The sequence below is a fragment of the Hyperolius riggenbachi genome, chromosome 1 (assembly GCF_040937935.1).
Source record: "Hyperolius riggenbachi isolate aHypRig1 chromosome 1, aHypRig1.pri, whole genome shotgun sequence".
NCBI classification, from domain to species: Eukaryota; Metazoa; Chordata; class Amphibia; order Anura; family Hyperoliidae; genus Hyperolius; species Hyperolius riggenbachi.
The window spans coordinates 371,516,882-371,537,427 of NC_090646.1; the positions used below are offsets into that span (position 1 = coordinate 371,516,882).

At 43.0% G+C, this 20,546-nt stretch overlaps 1 protein-coding gene across 2 annotated transcripts; it reads right to left on the reverse strand.

Annotated features, from left to right (window-relative positions):
* Positions 1 to 3,537: 3,537 nt before the first annotated feature.
* Positions 3,538 to 19,200, reverse strand: XPA (XPA, DNA damage recognition and repair factor). Of its 2 annotated transcripts, XM_068234323.1 has the most exons (8): positions 19,131 to 19,178; positions 18,773 to 19,026; positions 15,619 to 15,830; positions 14,296 to 14,406; positions 11,947 to 12,052; positions 6,475 to 6,640; positions 4,038 to 4,155; positions 3,538 to 3,751 (listed from the first exon to the last, which is right to left on the reverse strand). In XM_068234323.1, the coding sequence occupies exons 3-8, from the start codon at positions 15,764 to 15,766 to the stop codon at positions 3,603 to 3,605; spliced, it is 798 nt and encodes a 265-aa protein (XP_068090424.1). In that variant the 5' UTR covers positions 15,767 to 15,830; positions 18,773 to 19,026; positions 19,131 to 19,178; the 3' UTR covers positions 3,538 to 3,602. The 2 variants fall into 2 exon arrangements, with proteins under 2 accessions (XP_068090424.1, XP_068090425.1); XM_068234324.1 differs by lacking the exon at positions 18,773 to 19,026 and having other exon boundaries at positions 19,131 to 19,200.
* Between the last annotated feature and the right edge of the window lie 1,346 nt (positions 19,201 to 20,546).

Here is a 20,546-nt window from a genome sequence, read left to right on the forward strand (position 1 = left end):
TCCCATTCACTTGTATTGCTTTGCGAATTCACGATAGTGGAAATGGGCCCTAAAACTTTTCATCCGTCTCAGGTACCCTTTAATTAGTAGTCCCCAAACCAAATTTTAACATCTCAAATTATTTGATTTCATGAGCAAAGAGTGCTTACATTTGCATAAATCAGCATCAACACAGAATTATTTCCATGTCATTCACCATCTCTATTAGTAACACAGCTACACATCAGGCTTTATTCTTACAGCATAGATGTTATTTAGTATACAGGATCTTCTCAAAAAATTAGCATATTGTGATAAAGTTCATTATTTTCTGTAATGTACTGATAAACATTAGACTTTTATATTTTAGATTAATTACACACAACTGAAGTAGTTCAAGCATTTTGTTTTTCTTGATGATTTTGGCATACAGCTCATGAAAACCCAAATTTCCTATCTCAAAAAATTAGTATATTTCATCCGAACAATAAAAGAAAAGTGTTTTTAAAACAAAAAAAGTCAACCTTCAAATAATTATGTTCAGTTATGCACTTAATACTTGGTCGGGAATCCTTTTGCAGAAATGACTGCTTCAATGCGGCGTGGCATGGAGGCAATCAGCCTGTGGCACTGCTCAGGTGTTATGGAGGCCCAGGATGGCCACCAAAACAGGAAGTAGGTTGATGTACAGTATGTCCACACATAGAAAATACATTCATACACAAGCAGGCTGTATACACCCTTCCTTTTGAATCTCAAGAGATCATTTGTGTGTTTCTTTCCCCCTGCAGCTATCTTCCACTGAAGTGTCAGGCTGTTTCTTCCTGCAGAGCGCAGGCAGCTCTGCCTGTATGCAATTCCTCAGTATGTGAAAGCCCAGCCAGCTCAGAGGAGGATTTATCCAGCTTGTAAAAGATAAGAGAGAAGCTGCTCTAATCTAAATAATACACAGGCAGTGTGCAGACAGGGGCCTGGAGGGGGGAGATGCATCACAGAACCACAACACTGAATAACTTGGCAGCCTTCCAGACACAGGCTGACAAGTCTGACAAGAGAGAGATAAGTTGATTTAATACAGAGATGGTGATAGTAGAATGTGCTGCAGTAAGCCAGAACACATTAGAATAGCTTTTGGAACTTGTAGGATGATAAAAAAACAGGATGCAATTTTTGTTACGGAGTCTCTTTAAGCTCGTCCAGAGTGTTGGGTCTTGCATCTCTCAACTTTCTCTTCACAATATCCCACAGATTCTCTATGGGGTTCAGGTCAGGAGAGTTGGCAGGCCAATTGAGCACAGTAATACCATGGTCAGTAAACCATTTACCAGTGGTTTTAGCACTGTGAGCAGGTGCCAGGTCGTGCTGAAAAATGAAATCTTCATCTCCATAAAACTTTTCAGCAGATGGAAGCATGAAGTGCTCCAAAATCTCCTGATAGCTAGCTGCATTGACCCTGCCATTGATAAAACACAGTGGACCAACACCAGCAGCTGACATGGCATCCCAGACCATCACTGACTGTGGGTACTTGACACTGGACTTCAGGAATTTTGGCATTTCCCTCTCCCCAGTCTTCCTCCAGACTCTGGCACCTTGATTTCCGAATGACATGTAAAAGTTGCTTTCATCTGAAAAAAGTACTTTGGACCACTGAGCAACAGTCCAGTGCTGCTTCTCTGTAGCCTAGGTCAGGCCGCTGTTTCTGGCTCAGAGCATGTTTTGCAGGAAACCACAAACTTGCACAGGTGAGGTAGTTAGTGTCTCAGCAGAGCTGGTTAACTACCTCTGTGGATTTCTACAAAACATGCACTGTTGGTGGGCCCTGAGGACAGGGTTGGGGAACACTGATTTAGGGAACATATGAGACGCTCTGGAAATGGCTGCTAACACTTAGGACCCCCCCCCCCCCCATCATTTTGGCAGCCGTTTTAAAACCACAATGCTTTTCTATAGGGTGAAATTCTGTTAGTGTTTGACAAGCTGCAACTGGTGACTAGGGATGATCAATGAAATGCAAATTTATTGTTTGCATATAGATTTTATGTAAATGTTATGCAGCTTGAACTTGGACCAATAAAAATTGACATGAATTTATTCTGGTAGGTCCAAGTTTAAGCTGCATATAATTTACATGAAATTTGAATGCAAGGAGTAATTTCGATCTCAATACTTCCTCCTTCAGTGCTGGGACCCACTAGGGCGATTGAGTGATAATTTTCTGTGGGGCTGTACAGTGTACAACAAACAATACTTTCTAAATGAATCACCTGCAACAAGTAAGCAGATTAGGAGAGTCAAAATAATGATCTGTATGCTTGTTCCAGAGTGGTTATGAAAGTATTATAGCTACAGGATCTGCTTTAAAGCCAGAAAAGTAGCATGTTTTAGAAGCCCTTCTATTTTTCTCTCAAGGCTGTATTTATTGCTCATTAATACCAATAGCCTGGGGTAGAGGCCTGCACGGGTCCACTTTTTCATACCCGCACCCGCGACCTGACCCGCTTTCTGGTGAATTTGATACCCGCAACCCGACCCGCACCCGCAGGACCGCTACCCGCAACCCGACCCACAGGCCCGCTACCCGCTTTTTTACATTTTCTTCTAAAGTGCACATTTAAAGTAACATTGGGGAGCTGTAAAGTTAATAAAACCTATTTTTATACACATGGAAAACAATCAGCAGCGCCAAACTATCCGGCACAAAAAGTCACTCTAGACCAAACACTCCAAGAAAAATGTCCACTGAGTTTGCTGTGGGGTCATCCAATGGGAAAGTTCAAATAGTAAAAATCCACTGCGCTCTCATTCCATAGCCACGATCTAAAATTAGAAAAACTGCACATCACGTGATATTGTAAACACTTTTAGATTCAAAAGACCCGTGTGATTGTGAACACTCTGTGCTTCCACTCGTGACTCCACCACCCAAAAATGGAGAGGCTCACTGGATTAAAACCACCTCGTTTTGCAGGTGGATCTCTCGCTTTGTTATTATGTCTCACTCAGGCACATCAGTGAAGCACACCCATATGCTGGTATCAAACGTTTAATATCTTCATAAAATTTCTACTAAAAACACAATAAAACCTCATTGCACAGTATGTTGAAGCAAATGACACATAACCGCGCTTCTCGCGCCTCCTAACTATTTACAAGCTCCACAATGATATCAAGCGTGTCACAGCGGCTCTCCTAAGGCCCTTGTAGGTGTACTCCCGGTTCCCTGCGGCGTCCCGCTGGTCGGAATCCCCACACTACTCCGGGCTTTCGCTTACTCGCCTAGGGGGCGTGTCTGCATCTGGCGTACTGGCTCATCCCTACGCGTTTCGTCATCAGACTCATCAGGGGCTGCAACCGCACCCGCAGACCGCTACCCTACCCGAACCTCGCTACCCGCACCCACAGCTTAAATCAATTCGGGTACCCGAACCCGACCCGTATTTCGGGTTACCCGCGGGTACCCGACCCGCTGCAGGTCTCTAGCCTGGGGCCTTTTATCTCTAGCCTACAGCTTTATATTTGAGCAAATGCTTACTTCTCTGACAGACTGACTTACAGTTATTAATGCTTGTGTACATTTTATTACAAATATTAAAAAACAAAATCATTGTTCTGGTGAACATTCACATCTTTTCATAATTTAGTACATGACCACATGTTATGCAAGTCTTTTTGTACATATCCTCTTCTATATGCTCCTCTGGTCCATATTCATGTTGGTGACCAGAAGCATCTTTCCGCCACAAGCTGCTTCTGACGGCACGGCGCAATTCTAGTGAAAAAGAAAAGAAAACATTTAGTCTATAGCAAGTTGACAAAAGATGGAATGTACTAAGATTACGAAAAAAAAGTGTGCTTAAATTTAAAGAAAAAGGGTTTCCACGACTTCCAAGCCCTTCTAGAATTATCACTAAAATCATTTGGTTGAGAACGCCTTTATGACAACATATTAAAAAATTAAAAAAAAAAAAAAAGACAAAACATTTTTTTCACATCCTGTAGCTGGATGTTCATTTTACATCACCATTTCACATTTTAGAGGCAGCTTTCCACTCTACCTTTTACTTTTTTGTCAAATTTCTTCTGTTTCATTTTATCTCTGCTATCTTGTCTGGTCTCTTTAGCTTCTTCAAGAGCTTCCTCAGAGCCCCACACCTCTAGAGATCGTTTCACTATCTAAAAATAGCCAAAACATAAGGTGTTAAGCAAAAAGGATTAACAGGAACCGCAAATGAAAGGTGTATGGAAGATGCAATTGCTCAAGCCTGGTGCACACATCCAATCTTGATTGGACAATTTTACCACTTCCATTAAGTATCAGGGCTAACAGATTTTAAATACTTACGGTACAGATTATGTAGATAAGCTCTCATACTACATGGAATTGGCAAATCAATATTGGATGTGTGTGTATGCATCTTAAGTCCCTTTTGAAAATGTTAATTGCCCACATGTGTTCTGCTCTAATGCTATCTGAATCTCTGTCCCAGAACAAGTATGCAGATCAGCTGTTTTGACTGTATTGGTTGCATGAACAGTAGTACTGTAGCAGTAGAGTATTGTACAGTGTTAGCCATCAGTAAAAGAAAGAAGTTTTGAATCAGAATATCATTTATTGGCTAACTTAACCACTTGAGGACCGCAGTGTTAAACCCCTCTAGTGACCAGGACATTTTTTTGTTAAAATGGCCACTGCAGCTTTAAGGCCAAGCTGCAGGGCCGCACAACACAGCACACGAGTGATTCCACCCTCTTTTCCCCCCACCAACAGAGCTTCCTGTTGGTGGGGTCTGATCCCCGCACAAATATTTTTTTTCACAAATATTTATAAATACCTTTTTTTTTTTTTTTTTTTTTTTAATCCTAAACCCTCCCTTTTCCTCCCCCTGCTAGCCAATCATTGTGATCGGCTGTCATAGGCTTCAGCCTATGACAGCGGATCACCGCTGACACTCTGGAGGGGACAGACGTGTCACACGGCTGTCCCCAGTATGGCGCTGCTGCAGATCGCAGTGCTGTACAAAGTAATTAGACAGCGGTCACGCTGTCTCAGTCTGCCGAGCGGCGATCGCCTGCGCACGATCTCCTGCCAGCCCCATAAACAGCCGTTCACGCCAATCGGCCCTTGGGCTGCTGCACTGCTCACGCCAATTGGCGTGGAGCAGTCGGCAACTGGTTAAAAGAAAGAGTAAGCTTTCCCTGGCAGTAATAAGAGAGAAGGTTCAGGACACTGGGGAAGGCACGCCAGCACATGGGTGAGCACAGGGATGTATACAATATATCACAGTCAGAGATGTGACGGCAGGCAAAGGTGGCAGCTATAGAGCGGCGACAGCGCCAGGGACGCGCTGTAAATGAGACGTAGAGTTTACGTCCGGTCAGAACCGCAGCACCCCCTGCCCGCCGTAGATTTCAACTATGTCGGTCCGCAGGTAGTTATAAAAAAAAAAAACTAAAAAAAAACATCTGGGGAGCGATCAGACCCCACCAACAGAGAGCTCTGTTGGTGGGGAGGAAAGGGGGGGGGGGGGATGGAAATCACTTGTGTGCTGAGTTGTCCGACCCTGCAGCAAGCCCTTAAAGCTGCAGTGGCCCTTTTGTTAAATGGCCTGGTTACTAGGGGGGTTTAACACCGCGGTCTTTAAGTGGTTAAAGTGAGCCTGAGGTGAGAATAAACTGATGAGATAATAGTATTTATCGGACTACTCCTTAAAATGGCTTCTTTTTTTTTAGATAGCCCGTGGTTTTATTTTACATTTAAACATTAACAAAGTAGATTGAATGTTTTGTTGTCTCTGCTCATTGGCAGCCTACTAAGGGTCTCTAAATGAAAATACATGAACTGATGACTTTTTTTTTTTTTTTTTTTTAAATCTCCTCCACTCTCAGAAGTTGTATTCTGCCAGGAAAACCTTTATTGTTGTAATTTATTTATCGGTGATGTTTACTATCTTCCCAACAAAGTACAGACAAGACCGAAGCTGTCACTTTTATGCCTAAAAATTAGCTCTTTCAGACAGCAACATAAAGCAAGTAAAAAAGCCTGGTTATTAATGTTTTGCACTGTACATACACATTTATCTCATGTCACATGTCGCCCAGGTACACTTTAAGGCTTTGATTTGCTATGAGCAAATCAGAGCATAACAAACATCACCTTTTCAGACTGATCACATGCTACTCTGCAAATTCTTCTGACCTCAAGCAAAACTACTCTGAACTGCTGAAACAGATTTTCACATTCACAGAAGAAAGATGGCAGCTTCCATTCTCCTCTGAAATCAGGTTCATGTAAATAACTATCAAACTACATCATGACTGCAGAGCAATGCAATTATTTATATTACAAACCATTGGAGGAACAGTTTGGAGAGCAGTTTTGGGAATATTTAGTTGTTTACACGATCACATTAACAAGAGAATGAGAATACAAATCTGGCCAATAATAGACACCAAAAATAGCAAAAAGAAAAGAACTTGGAAAATGTTTTATACCTGCTGTTTTAAGTAAAGCTTCATATCGCCCCAATGGGTATTATGAGGATTTTTCTTCAAAATGAACTTCAGCACAGGATCCCGTTTGTCAATATCACAGTCTTTCAGGAGATACTCCTTCTTGGCTTCTGTCCGTGTTATGAGCTTGTGCTTTTCTTCTGAGTCTCTGCCATAATGCATAGTTATTGTTATTGGAAAAACAACAGATCACAGTTTAGTTCTGAGATGTTGAACTCCAGTCCCCAAGGGCTGAGGTCGTCACAAATTTTTGGCACAGCTCTAATTGATGGCACTGAATCAGTAAAGGCATGGCTCATAAAGTAGAACACATCTCCATTTCAAGGCCCATCTTAATGGGATACCGTAGGGGGGGGGGGGGGGGGGGGTGAAAATGAGTTGAAGTTACCTGGGGCTTCTAATGGTCCCCCGCAGACATCATGTGCCCGCTCAGCCACTCACCAATGCTCCAGCCCTGCCTCCGGTTCACTTTTGCAATTTCAAACTTTAAAGTCTGAAAACCACTGCGTCTGCGTTGCCGTGTCCTCACTCCCGCTGATGGCACCAGGAGCGTACTGCGCAGGCCCAGTATGGTCTGTGCCTGCGCCGTGCGCTCCTGGTGACATCAGCGGGAGTGAGGACACGGCAACGCAGGCACAGTGGTTTTCAGACTTTAAAGTTTGAAATTGCAAAAGTGAACCGGAGGCGGGGCTGGAGCATTGGTGAGTGGCTGAGCGGGCACATGATGTCTGCGGGGGACCATTAGAAGCCCCAGGTAACTTCAACTCATTTTCCCCTGACCCCCCTACAGTATCCCTTTAAATACTGGCATGGACATGGCCCTTGAGGTCTGGAGTTCGACACGTGGTTTAGTTGAATGAATGGTGGTGGGGTGATGTACTAAAGCTGGAGTAAATTGTAAAACATAAGTCATTCAGCAAACCTGGACTAAATATTTAAACATTTTATGTTATTAGATGACTTACGTTTGTTACGTCTGCTTGGGTAACAGCAAACCATAGTGGTGGGTTGCTAAAAGGTTCATGAATATTGCAGACATAAGCACATCTACAGTAGTAGATGTAAGTAGAACACAGTAGTAGTAACGGTAAGTAGAGGATAACATTTGGATTTAAAAAAAAAAAAAAACTCCCTCTATAGGCATGTATACAACTGCAGCTGCAGAATATCTGACGTACTAACCTTCCAACAATCTCTACTCTCTGAAGATTTTTAGCTAGTCCAACTCCTCGTAGGGGATTTCCAGTATTTCTTTTCTTTCTCACAGTGGCACCTTCTAGAACAGTGGCACGCAAGTGGGTAGACAGACTGGCATCTTTGTATAGGTCCTTGCCAGAGAAAGCCTTTTAAAAGAATAATGGAAACAGAGAATCCCCCATTAACAGAAGGACTAGCCTAAAACCTGTCAGTAATAGCTTCACAGCTGTGACATTAACCTCCTTAGCGGTAATCCCGAGTCAGGCTCGGGGCAGAAATCCACAGCTCAGGGCGGTAATCCCATGCCTGAGTGAGTTATATGCAGGAGCTGCTGATCTCTATGTGGTATGTTTTATTTCTTGTGTTTAGCATCTAAAAGCTTGTGAAAAAAATTGCACGGCTTTGATAATGCAAGGGAGGTTAATACTACTGTGTCTAAAAGCTATATGGGGAAGGGGGAGGGAGGGGGAATTTATAGTTTATTTTACTATGTGACAAATGTTCATCCTACATGTACACTTATTTTTCAGAATGTAATTCTGCATTCCAGTGCAAGTTTGTTGGATTACTTTTGTCTTCTTAAGTTCTTCAGCTTTAGTAAGTGATCCCCTATATATATGTAGAGTGTGATCATTGGGATAGAGAGAAGGCAAGTGTGCAGCTAGTCTTTTGTAAAAATTTATCTTAAAGCATTACCCAAATGTAGTTACAGAGTGAAAATAGAGATTATACAAAAGTCACCATCACCACTTCAAAAATGTTTTAAAGCTAATGCTACGTACACACATGCGACAACGATCGTTCGTTGAGAACGACGAACGAGCTTTTAATTGATGAAAGAACGACCTGAGTATAGTTAGTTTTTAAATGTGTGTAACGATCTGATCGTTAGAACGAACGTTACATCACGTAAAGCAACTATTGCGCCTGCGCATAAAAATGAGAAGTTTCAGGGAGAAATAGTGAAATGCGCATGTCAAGCCTAGTACGAACGACCTTTTCCAACTATGTACTACTTTTGCAAACGATCGTCGTTGGTTAAAATTCGCCGAGACAGAACTTTCTTTTGTAGCGATTTGGCTCATTCGTCGTTTGCCTTAATAGTCGGTGGTTCGTTTTTTGTAACGATCGTCGTTGGTAAAGATCGGGGAACGATCGTTACAAACGACTATAGTCGCATGTGTGTACGCACCTTAAGCCTCCCATGACGCCATGAATGATTGCCTCCCATTCTAAATTAAAGCACACCTATACTGACATATGATGCCATTTCAGGCATGCTTTTTGGCTTTCCTCTGCCTTTAATGCATTCTGAGTGACTAATCCAAAGCTAGTGCGCAGTTCATGTGTCCACTGCCTAAAATGGTTACAGGTGTGACTCAAATTATGGACACCAGGCAATTAGCAATATTTTTAGCAAGAGTTAAAGTTTTCATTAGATCTCAGTAAACCTTTACATTCAGTTTTTTTTTTTTATTCAGAAATGGAATATCTGACACAGAGAAAGGGTTGTCTTCAATATTCATTTGATATAGAACATTTTGAGGCACTGTGCCAAGTGATGTGTATCCGTGCGCCAATTTATGTGTCATTTTTGCTTTCTGCAATTTGTTTATTATGAAAAACAACATGTATATGGATGTTTATCATTTGCAAACTGCACATTTGCAAGCCACACAGGCAACCAACTGGACCATAGTACTGTAATTCTTATCAATGCATAAATCACTGAATAAAACTACAAAAATTAAAAAAGGTGGAACTCCCTCTTGTACCATAGAATGTGAATATGATGCAGGATATGGAGTAATGGTACTAGGCCAAAATATCAGAAAATATCACTTCTTCAAATACAAATAAGTTTAGATTTGTGTGATTTCTGTTAAAGTGGACCCAAATTAAAAATACAAGATTTCAGAAATGAAATCTATTTTCTTAATTATAATAATAAATAGCAGCCTTTTTTCAGCTGCATGATGACAAATATAAAATATTTTACATTTATTGGAGGAACCCCTCCCTTCCTTTCAAATTGCCGGGACAGAATCCGGCAAACTGATTGAGTAGATGGTATCCAGCAATGGAGGAATTGCTAATGGCTGCCACCTGTATAACCCTAGTTATGAAAAGAGAAGGGTGAAAAGCAGGCACTGAAATGCTCATAGGCTTGAAGTAGTGTTTATTTATCTTTGTATGTGTCAGAGTGGTGCAACTAAATATTTTGCATTAAAAAAATGTTTGGTTTGGGTCCACTTTAAGTTTGGCTGCACTTCCCACCCGTAGCATTCAGCTGTTACTAAAGGTGTGTGCACATTTCCAATTTTGATTAGCTAATTTTACTACTTCCATGAGGAGCAGCAGATTTTGAATACTATGAACAGATTGTGTAGGTAAGCCTTCATACTACGTGGAAGTTGTAAGGCTGGCCAATCAATGACCAATCAATATTGGATGTGTTAAAGTGACTCTGTAAAAAAATTACAACGTTTTCTCTACCTTCCTACAAGTTCCTAAACCTATTCTAATGTGATCTGGCTTGCTGCAGCTCTTTCTACTATAACCATCTCTGTAATAAATCAATGTATCTTTCCCCTGTCAGACTTGTCGGCCTGTGTCTGGAAGGCTGCCAAGTTCTTCAGTGTTGAACTGTTCCTCTATGCACACTCCAGTGTGTGTTTTATTTACATAAGCCAGCAGCTTCTCTGCTATCTTATCAGTGATAGAAGAGAGCTGGATAAAAATCCTCCTCTGGAGGCTGTGAAAGGAGCTGGTCTGTCACATACTAAGGAATTAACGACATAGGCAGAGCTGTCTGCAGGAAGCCTGTAATGTTCAGTGCATGAGAGAAGCTGGGGACAGAAGGTAAACACACACAAGTGATCTCTTGAGATTCAGAAGTAAGGCTGTATACAGCCTGCTTGTGTATGGATGTATTTTCTATGTGTGGACATGCTGTACATCAACCTACTTCCTGTTTTGGTGGCCATTTTGTTTGTTTATAAACAAACTTTTTAAAACAGTTTTTGACTACTTTTAATGCGGCGGGGAGTGGTGAAATTGTGACAGAGGGTAATAGGAGATGTCCCCTAATGCACTGGTATGTTTACTTTTGTGCGATTTTAACAATACAGATTCTCTTTAAAGCCAATGGGTACCACTTTAAAAATAAAAAAAGTCAGATACTCACCTAAGGAGAGGGAAGGCTCTGGGTCCTAATGAGCCTTCCCTCTCCTGGTGCCCTCGGTGCTGCGCTGGCTCCCCCGTTCGCGTCCCCTGCCGCAGGGACTTCGGAGGTCTTCTGGAGCACTCGGGCTCCTGAAGACGGGCCGCTCCATACTACGCACGCACGATTGCATCAGAGGGCGCTCGCGCATGCATAGTATGGAGCGGCCCGTCTTCGGGAGCCCGAGTGCTCCCGAAACCTCTCTTCGGCGGCGGAAGTGGCAGTATTTGACCGAACTGGTCGAATACTGCTACGGGGGATCCTGCGCGGGACCGGGCACCGGGAGAGGGAAGGCTCATTAGAACCGAGCCTTCCCTCTCCTTAGGTGAGTATCTGACTTTTTTATTTTTAAAGTGATACACATTCACTTTAAAGTGCCCATACATCAGGTGATTTTGGCGGCCGACCAACCAACCAATTTGACGATTATCGAATTGGTTCAAAATTGGTGCCTCCAAGTACAGGCCCAACCACCAATGCGACCAATTTTGAGCCGGAATTGGTCACATTAGTCGATCACGTCTGATGCAAGATGTCAGGCTGAAGTTAGTTGATCGGGTGTGCAGCGGTACGGCAGCTGATTTGGCCCACTGTACACATGCTAGATTCTCAGCAGGGGCGGTCTTTAGCAGCTGTCTCAACTGATCCTAGTGTATAAATAGCCCTTAAAGGGATCTGATCTGAGCACTGATATGATAGAATATATAAACAAAACTTTATGCTATTACAAGCACATTTGGCCAACAAGGTACTATGTTTAGCACTTTGCTTCTATACTCTGTTGACATTCAATTATCTTTCAGATTGCAATTTGAATCTGCCTTCTTCAATGCAGTATTTAGCTGTGCATAGTAAAGTGTTTGTTAAAATTAATACAATAAAGCCATAAGAGTTTTATCCAACTCTCCCTATGCTTATCAAATCCTTGTATTTATGTGATGGCCAAATGCTTTAGCTTTGACATGGGAAGAAGCTGAATAAAGATAGGTGAAAACTGAAAGGTTTGCTTTTCTTTAAGAAAATAGATGTATTACCTGCAACTGTCACATACAGCCAAATCAAAGTGATTGCTCAAGTATGAATCCATAAAATCTTTGCCACATTCTTCACAAAATAAATAATCAAATTCCAGTACAGGCCCTGCAGGGAGAAAGTAGCACAGTATACAGTAAAACTATACTAGGTTCAAGTCAGTGTTCTTATTTGAATGATTACAAGTATAAATTGCATATGTTACATAAATTACAAGATGCACATTTTTATCTGAATAATTTTTCGTAAAAAAAAAAAAAAACAGACAACACTGGTTTATGAAATTAACCATTTCTGTGCCAGGGAGGGTATTTTTCTGATCGGTGCTGCGTGGGCTCTCCAGCCCGCAGCACCTATCAGATAGCAGCCAGGGCGATCAGACTTCCCCCCCCCCCTTTTTTCCCCCACTGGGGGGGATATGTCCTGCTGGGGGGGGGGGGGGATGTCTGATCGCCGCCGGCTGCTTGCGGGGGGGGCTCTTCAAAGCCCCCCTCCGCAGCGCTTCCTGGCCTCCTTCCCCCCCTCTCCCTCCCCCTGTGAGCGGCGCAGGACGGATTTCCGTCCTGCGCCTGATGGGATAGGCTTTAGCCTATTAGATGCCGGCGATCCCCGGCCAATCAGAGGCCGGGGATCGCCGATCTCCTCTACGGCGCTGCTGCGCAGCAGCGCCGTATATATGTAAACACCGGGAAAGATCTTCCCCGCATGTTTACATTTACCCTGCGAGCCGCGATCGGCGGCTCGCAGGGTGTTCATGGAGACACCCTCCGTGAATCCACTTCAGGATTCAGGGGTGTACTTAAGCGTACGCAGAATCCTGAAGGTGCAGTTTAAAGTGTACCTGAAGTCAGTAAAACTAGCACAAAAGGTATGTGCCTTTAGGACGGACATCTCTCTGGTCAGTCTGTTCAAGTTTCGCTGTCCCCAGTATCCACTGTGAAAATATTCAACAAACTGTCAAATATGCAAAAACATGAAGAGGCTGAGTGTGTCCTTCCCACTTCCAGGGGTGTTGCTAGCCCCAGAGATCAGTGGCACGTGCCCCGGATCTATTCTGGGGTGCCCTGGATGTCCCCCAGGCAGAGTAGAGGCACCACAGCACCCAGCATGGCACTACACAGCACGGCACCACAGGACCCAGCATGCCCCATACCCCCTATTGCTGTGTGCTGTGGTGCCTCTATGTGGGCATATTGGGTGTCGTGATGACATGCTAGGTGCTGTGATGCCTTTATGGGGGCATGCAGGGAGCTGTGGTTCTATGGGGGCATGCAGGGGGTTGTGGTGCCTCAATGGGAGGCCCGTACGAGCATGGGAGGAGATCCACTAGAAGGTCATGGACTGCTACGGGGGGAAACTGCCAGACAACCTAGCAGCAGGCCAGCTCGCCCAGCAGAAAGCCAGACCAACCAGCACAAAGGCCAGGTAACTGCCTATTTACTGTATGTTTAAGTGACACCGCCTATTTATGCGATTTGCTGCTTTTTTTCCACATTAATGGAGAGGGGGGGCTTTATCCAACATTCATGCTGGGCAGGCCTACTCAGACTGCTGTTAATTTCATGTAAATTTGACTCCACCCATGACCACACCCCAGTGCATGGCCACACCCATTTGGGGGGGGCTGGAGTGCCCCGGATCTCTTAGGATCCTAGCAATGCCCCCGCTCACTTCCCTCCCATATCTGCCCTTTTGCCACCCATTCCCAGCCCTCTGTATGCGCGCTCACGTCCCTCCCAAGCACCCAGCTTAGAGTTCACAGAGCGTCGACCTGGATGCTGCTTCGGGATTGGTCCTATTTATCAACTGGAGGACCCAGATTCCGGATAATGCAGTGGCCACATGGGACAACGGCGAGGAGAAAAAAAAAAAGATGCTGGTTTGCAGGGGGTAAGTATAGGTTTCTTTGTTTTGTTTTTTTTTTAGTTCAGGTTTGCTTTATTATTCTGCAGTTTGTATGCATTGATTGAAAAACAAAAAATGAAAAAAAAAAAAAAACCATAAGGGAACAGCCTACTGCAATCAACCACATTACCACAGTATTTTCTTTTAGTGGAAGATAGCTGCTAAAGGCTGTCTCTGTTTTTCCAATATCCCGGTTGTGCAAGTAAACTCCAATCTAAATTCTAGTAGTTGTTCAGCCTGCTCTGAATCTCCAAGCAACTGTGAAGCTAACAGACCGGAGGCATCTGCTAGCAGTGCCTGCAGGGAAAAAACAGCAGTTGTAGAATTTTCCAGCTCAGTGGACTGCTGAAGTGGGAGGAACCGACGTAAGGGGATACCGCTGAACACACTAAACTGTCACCCAAAACAATCACAAACAATAAGCAGAAAATAAACTAAAATCTTACCTGGCTGATGAACCACATTTTCCATTGGCTTTTCTTCTGTTTCCTCCTCCTCTATAAAGAATCCTCCTCCTGAATCTACAATCTTTGGAAGAGGTTTTACCGCAGACATCCCTAACAGGAAAAAAATAAAAATAAATAAAACATGGTTTGAGGACTGTAGATAAGCAACAAACATATTTTAGTATTCCCATTTAGTCCATGTAGACAATTGGCCATATCCTATTAATTTTCCTACCGAGTTTTCTCTAAGGCCTAGTTCACACCAGAAATCGCCAAGCATAATCGCAAACGCTAAGCGCTTTTTATAGGAATTTGCAGTAGCGATTTCCGGCATGTGCCTAGCTATTTTTTTTTATGCCTAGAGATTTTGTAGCATTTGCATTTAGTGATTTTATAGTTCTTGTGGCAAAACAGGAAGTACACCTTGACCTGGAAGTGAACAGCTTACGGCAAAAAAAAAACCAAAAAAAAAAACCGCTTAGAAAATTGCTCTGTTCAGCGATTTATAAAGTGATTTTACAGTTTTCCTATACTTTACATTGAAGCGTTATCGCCTCCAATTTGCTGCAGGACCCACATTTGCGGGATAAAAAAAAAAAAAAAAAAAAAACATCGCTCTGGTGTGAGCTAGCCCATAGAAAGACATTAGCCAAGCGCTTTTGAAAATGCTCTTGGTGTGAACTCGCCCTAGGGAGATATTTTCAAACCTTATCAATGAAATACTTTTAAAGCTCCCACCAAGCAAGAAATTACTCAAAAGAAGTTTGATATTATCTTTGTACCTACTTTTTAGTATTTTTTCAGTTGCTAAGTGCTGAAAAGTAATTTTTTTTTTTTTTTTTTTAAATAAGATGAAAAAAAAAATTATCTCCTTGGAGAAAACTCAGGAGAAAAGTTAATAGTATATGGTCCAATGTTTTCTACAGTTAGCAATATTGGGGTCTATGCACTAAATATGCCCACAAACGTATGCGTATTAAGTAACGCAGCTTGTACAGTTCCTAATATACCCGTTAATTGCATACATCAACAATGTACACATGGTGTGCATAATGTGAGCTACGCAAAGTTTGTAATCTACGTCACACATTGACTGTGCATGTACATTTTTTCGATATCTTGTGAATACACCACATTATGAGCAGAACAATAACAGCTGATCTAATTGGTTATGCCATTAAATAGAATACGGTTTTCATAACACTATTCATAATTAATAGCAATCAAGTATTTTAAGTGCATATATATGAATCCCCCAAAAATGTTGCATAGATAAACAAGCAGTTGTGTTACACTATGATACTAGACAAACAAACTCATCACCTTCACCAGTAGGGTAAGGTCTGCAGGCAAGTCGCGCTTGTCGTAACATCAGAGCCCTTTGTCTATTTCTTTCTATCTTTGCTCGAACAGCAGCTGGTAGTATCTTCTCTTCCTCTTGATGAGGTTCTTTCACTTGTTCAGAATCCATTCCTGCTCCTCTGCACTCACAGGAAAAGATGACTTACCAATGAATAGGGAACTTCACAACAAGCCTGTAATGAGAAGAACATTGCTGACTTCCTTTCAGAGACAGCTTCTGAAGCAGATCAGGAGTCCTGACTTCATTTTGAATCTGCTAGTCACAAAATTGTTGCTGACAAACTCATTACTAAAGGTGCGTACACATGTCCAACTTTATGATTGTCGTTTGGATCGGTCATTTGAACGACTTGTCAGGCAAACATCATGTCGTTTAAACCTCACGTACACATGTCCAAAAAAGTGGGCAACTAATTTACATCGCTAACTTGTGACAAAAAAATAATATCTTCTATGAACTCACCATGCCTCTCACTGAATACTTTGGGATGTCTTCTTTCCAAAATGGGGTCATTTGGGGGGGTATTTATACTATCCTGGAATTTTAGCACCTCATGAAACATGACAGGTGGTCAGAAAAGTCAGAGATGCTACAAAATGGGAAAAGTCACTTTTTGCACCATAGTTCGTAAACGCTATAACCTTTACCCAAACCAATAAATATAGGCTGAATGGGTTGTTTTTTTTTTTAATCAAAAACATGTTTGTCCACATTTTTCGTGCTGCATGTATACAGCAATTTTACTTTATTTGAAAAATGTCAGCACAGAAAGTAAAAAAAAAAATCATTTTTTTGACAAAATTCATGTCTTTTTTGATGAATATAATAAAAAGTAAAAATCGCAGCAGCAATCAAATAGCACCAAAAGAAAGCTTTATTAGTGACAAGAAAAGGAGCCAAAATTCATTTAGGTGGTAGGTTGTATGAGCGAGCAATAAACCGTGAAAGCTGCAGTGGTCTGAATGGAAAAAAAAAGGGTCTGGTCCTTAAGGGGGGTAAAGCCTACGGTCCTCAGTAGGATAGATCCCCATTGCAGCCAGGTCTGCCCACACAACGGACACCGTTTCGAACGGGTACACCGTTCTTTATCAAGTGAATAGTTGTTGTGGGCAGACCTGGCTGCAATGGGGACCTAGCCTATTGACTTTCAAGGTCCTCAACTCTCTGCATGCATCTAAGCCATTACTTTTTTGTTGCTGATATACTTCATTGACATTAATGCTATGTGGCTTTGCCTACTGTATCAGGGACCTGGACCTGTTTGATGGAGAGCCCACCCAGAACCCATTTGATTGCTCCTCAAAGAGGCTTCTCATTGGTCCAGTCAATATACCAATGGGGAACCCTGATAGGGGATTTAAACCAAGACAGGCAAAAACAGCACAGGAAATTTGGACGCACCTACGGCAAATTACGGCTATAGCGATGCTCAGACAGTAATTTGAGGGCCGGCAAAAGGCATAGCCCAAATTACTATTAAAACCAATAGTAATAGTAATTAACGCCGCCAGGACTTATACAGGAGCAGGGTGAGACTTTTTCAGCTTTGCCCTGTGTCCAAATTTCCCAGCGACTTAATTACATGCATGCTATTTAAACATGCATTTATGGGGGCTCCCTATACTCTACTGCAAGAAAAGAAGTATGCAGATAAAAATGATGAAAGATGATAGAAGTACACAGAAGAAAAAAAAGGTTACAGAAAAGAAAGCACTAGTCTCCGTTATGGGACCCAGCAGGAAACCTCACAGGAAACAGTTTTCACAGTATCCTCTTACAGCACAAAGCAGTGTGATTGGCAAAATAGTGTGGGTGTTGTTTACTACTTATGGAAACCTAACAGTTCCAGAGTGTGCCGTCCACCCAATCACATTAGCTAAACTGTCCCAAGAGGTGTACCGAAGAGTAGGCCTGAACGATTTTAGGAAATCATTTGAGCGATTTCTGTCCGAAATCACGATTTTGATTTGATTCATGATTTTCTTCAAATCAAGCTTTGTGCCACATCTATGCCTGTTTGTTCCCCCTCTGTCCCTGTCTTTCTTTTCGCCCCCTTTGCCTCTTAATGCCTCCTCTGGGTCTCTCTCTTGCCCCCTTTGTGTCTCAGAGCCCACTCTGTTTCTCTTTGTGCCTCCACTATCCCCCAAGCTGCATCAGTTCTGGACATAGCTTCCAACACGAGTCCAGCGATGCCCATCTAACCACTTCGCCTCCTGCAGGCTCTGATGCACAGAATACTTCCTGTATGTCATGTGACGTACAGGAACCCAGAGTTTTCCCAAGCACAAAAGCCTGTGCGGAAGGTATGTCCAATGCTGCTGGCTGCAAGCGCCGGGACTTTGGGAAAGTTTGAAGCCGCTTCTTCAAACTTCCCCATGTGAAAATGACGTGATCGCGATAATCTCCACTTTGATGATTCCGAAATTGTGATCTTGGTGGTTGCGATTTCAGTTTAAATTCGATTTATATTTCAGGCCTACAGAAGAGGGTCCCCTAAAAAGTAGACTAACGCTAAAAATTTGACATATATACAAATGAGAAAAAGTACTTATTTTAATACAGTCCAAGAATGCAGATGTGTGGCCACACACCTTCCAAGTTTCCCAGGTGCTGGACCAATCATAACGTACAATGCAAATTCAAAAAGTCCACACACTGTTCAAAGTCAATCAAATGTCTTTCATTGATACATCATCAAGTAGCATTGGATCACCAACACAGTCGCTGGAGACACACACTCTCTATGCATATTTATGTGTAGCAATATCATAAGATGAGAGTCACTAAGTAAACATATCTCTCGCTCTCCCCCCACCCACGGCTAATTAGCATAAGTCAACAATTAACACGTCTAGGCAGTTGTGGGCTGAATACAATGCATTTGTGTAATGAACCATCCATGGGGTAAGTTATATAAGTGAGTGAGTTATATAAGTGTTGCTACTAGTTTGCTACTTCCCCCTCCTCCAAGAAGCTTCTTCTCTCTGCCAGCGTCTGTGTGCACAAACCGATCTCTCGGTCGATGGGGCCAGAACCTCCCGTCTTCCCTAGATGCACCGATCGCTATTTCTGATGGTTCAGAATGCTGGTGTCAGATCGAAGCGCTGCACGTACCTCCACTACCTTCACTCCAGCAGTCAGCTTCCCGTGGTGCGCAGGCAGCAGGAAGAAGCTTGTTGTTCGGCCAGCGCCATATTGGTTGTGGGCAGGCGTGCCCATTATGTGGGGGACGATGCTGCTACGTTGACGGGGTGTTAGGGGAAGATGATGCCATGTAATATAGCTGCTATAATTGCTGCAGCTTACATAGTATCGTTAACTCTCGGATTGTCTCCTTTGTTTTAAGATACTGCATTTTCTTGCAGGCCCTGTGATGTAGTTTAATGATAATTTAATGTTAAGGTACTTTTGTAATAAATCCTTTTATTGAATTTTTAAAGGAAACGAGTTAAATAGACGAAAGTATACTTACCGGGGGCTTCCTCCAGCCTCATGTACGTGGGCTCCCTCGACATCCTCCTGGGGGGCTCAGTTCATCTTTAAAGAGGAACTCCAGTGAAAATAATGTAATAAAAAAAGTGCTTCATTTTTACAATAATTATGTATACATGATTTAGTCAGTGTTTGCTCATTGTAAAATCTTTCCTCTCCCAGATTCACATTCTGACATGTATTACATGGTGACATTGTTACTGTGGGCAAATTATGTAGCTGTTTCTAGCTAGTCTGGCTTTAACAGATAGCTGTAAGCAGCTATTTCCTGTCTGAACATTGTTACATTGTGGCAGTTTGCCCAGAGTACCGTACGGTACCAGAGCCTCTTGTGGGAGGGGTTTCAGCACAAAATCAGTCATACAGCGCCCCCTGATGGTCTGTTTGTGAAAATCATTATTTTTCTCATGTAAAAGTGGGTATCAGCTACTGATTGGGATAAAGTTCAATTCTTGGTCGGAGTTTCTCTTTAATTCAGTTGCCTCAGCCTACGGCCTATCGCGCGTGCGACATTGGGAGCGTTCTGCACCTGCGCAGGAAGTACTGCGATGGGGGTGTGTGTGCGGCCACGCATGCGCAGCACAGCCCGACTGGTGCGACTTAAGCCTTCCTTATGGAGAAGATTAAAAACAAACAGAACACCTGGCAGGATAGCGAGGGAGCCCACTGAGTACAGGGGGCTAGAGGAAGCCCCAGGTGAGTATAAATTCTTCTGTTTGTCTCAGGTGCTCCTTAAAGGGGTTCTTTCACGAAAAAAGTAGGCAGTTAAAAAATGTGACAGATGACAGGTTTTGGGCCAGTCCATCTTTTTAAGGGGGATTCTCAGGGCTTTCTTTGTTTTCAACAGCATTTCCTGAACAGCAGTTTAACTGCCAAAATAGCAAGATACCAGCCGGCCTCCCTAATCACACTATTATGTCAGTTAGATTTTGCAACTGTTGTTCAGGAAATGCTGTTGAAAACAAAGAAAGCCCTGAGAATCCCCCTTAAAAAGATGGACTGGCCCAAAACCTGTCATCTGTCACATTTTTTAACTGCCTACTTTTTTCGCGAAAGAACCCCTTTAAAGGACAGGTTCGAGTTTAAAAAAAAAAAATTATTTGCTGACATCGGGCTTCCTCCAGCCCCTGGCAGACGATATGTCCCTCGCCACAGCGCTTCTGGGTCCCCTCTGTTGCAGATGCCGACCTCGCCAGATTGGTTACCTCTGCGCCTGCGCAAGTGCGCAGCTGCACCGGTCGCAATCGCGCTCAAGTGGCCTGGAGCGCACCTGCACAGAACGCTCCTGGCCACTGGATCACGAGCAGGGCACGCGCAGAAGATGCCGACATGGCGAGGTCGGCATCTGCAACGGAGGGGACACTAGGACTGCAGCGAGGCACATCGGCTGCCAGAG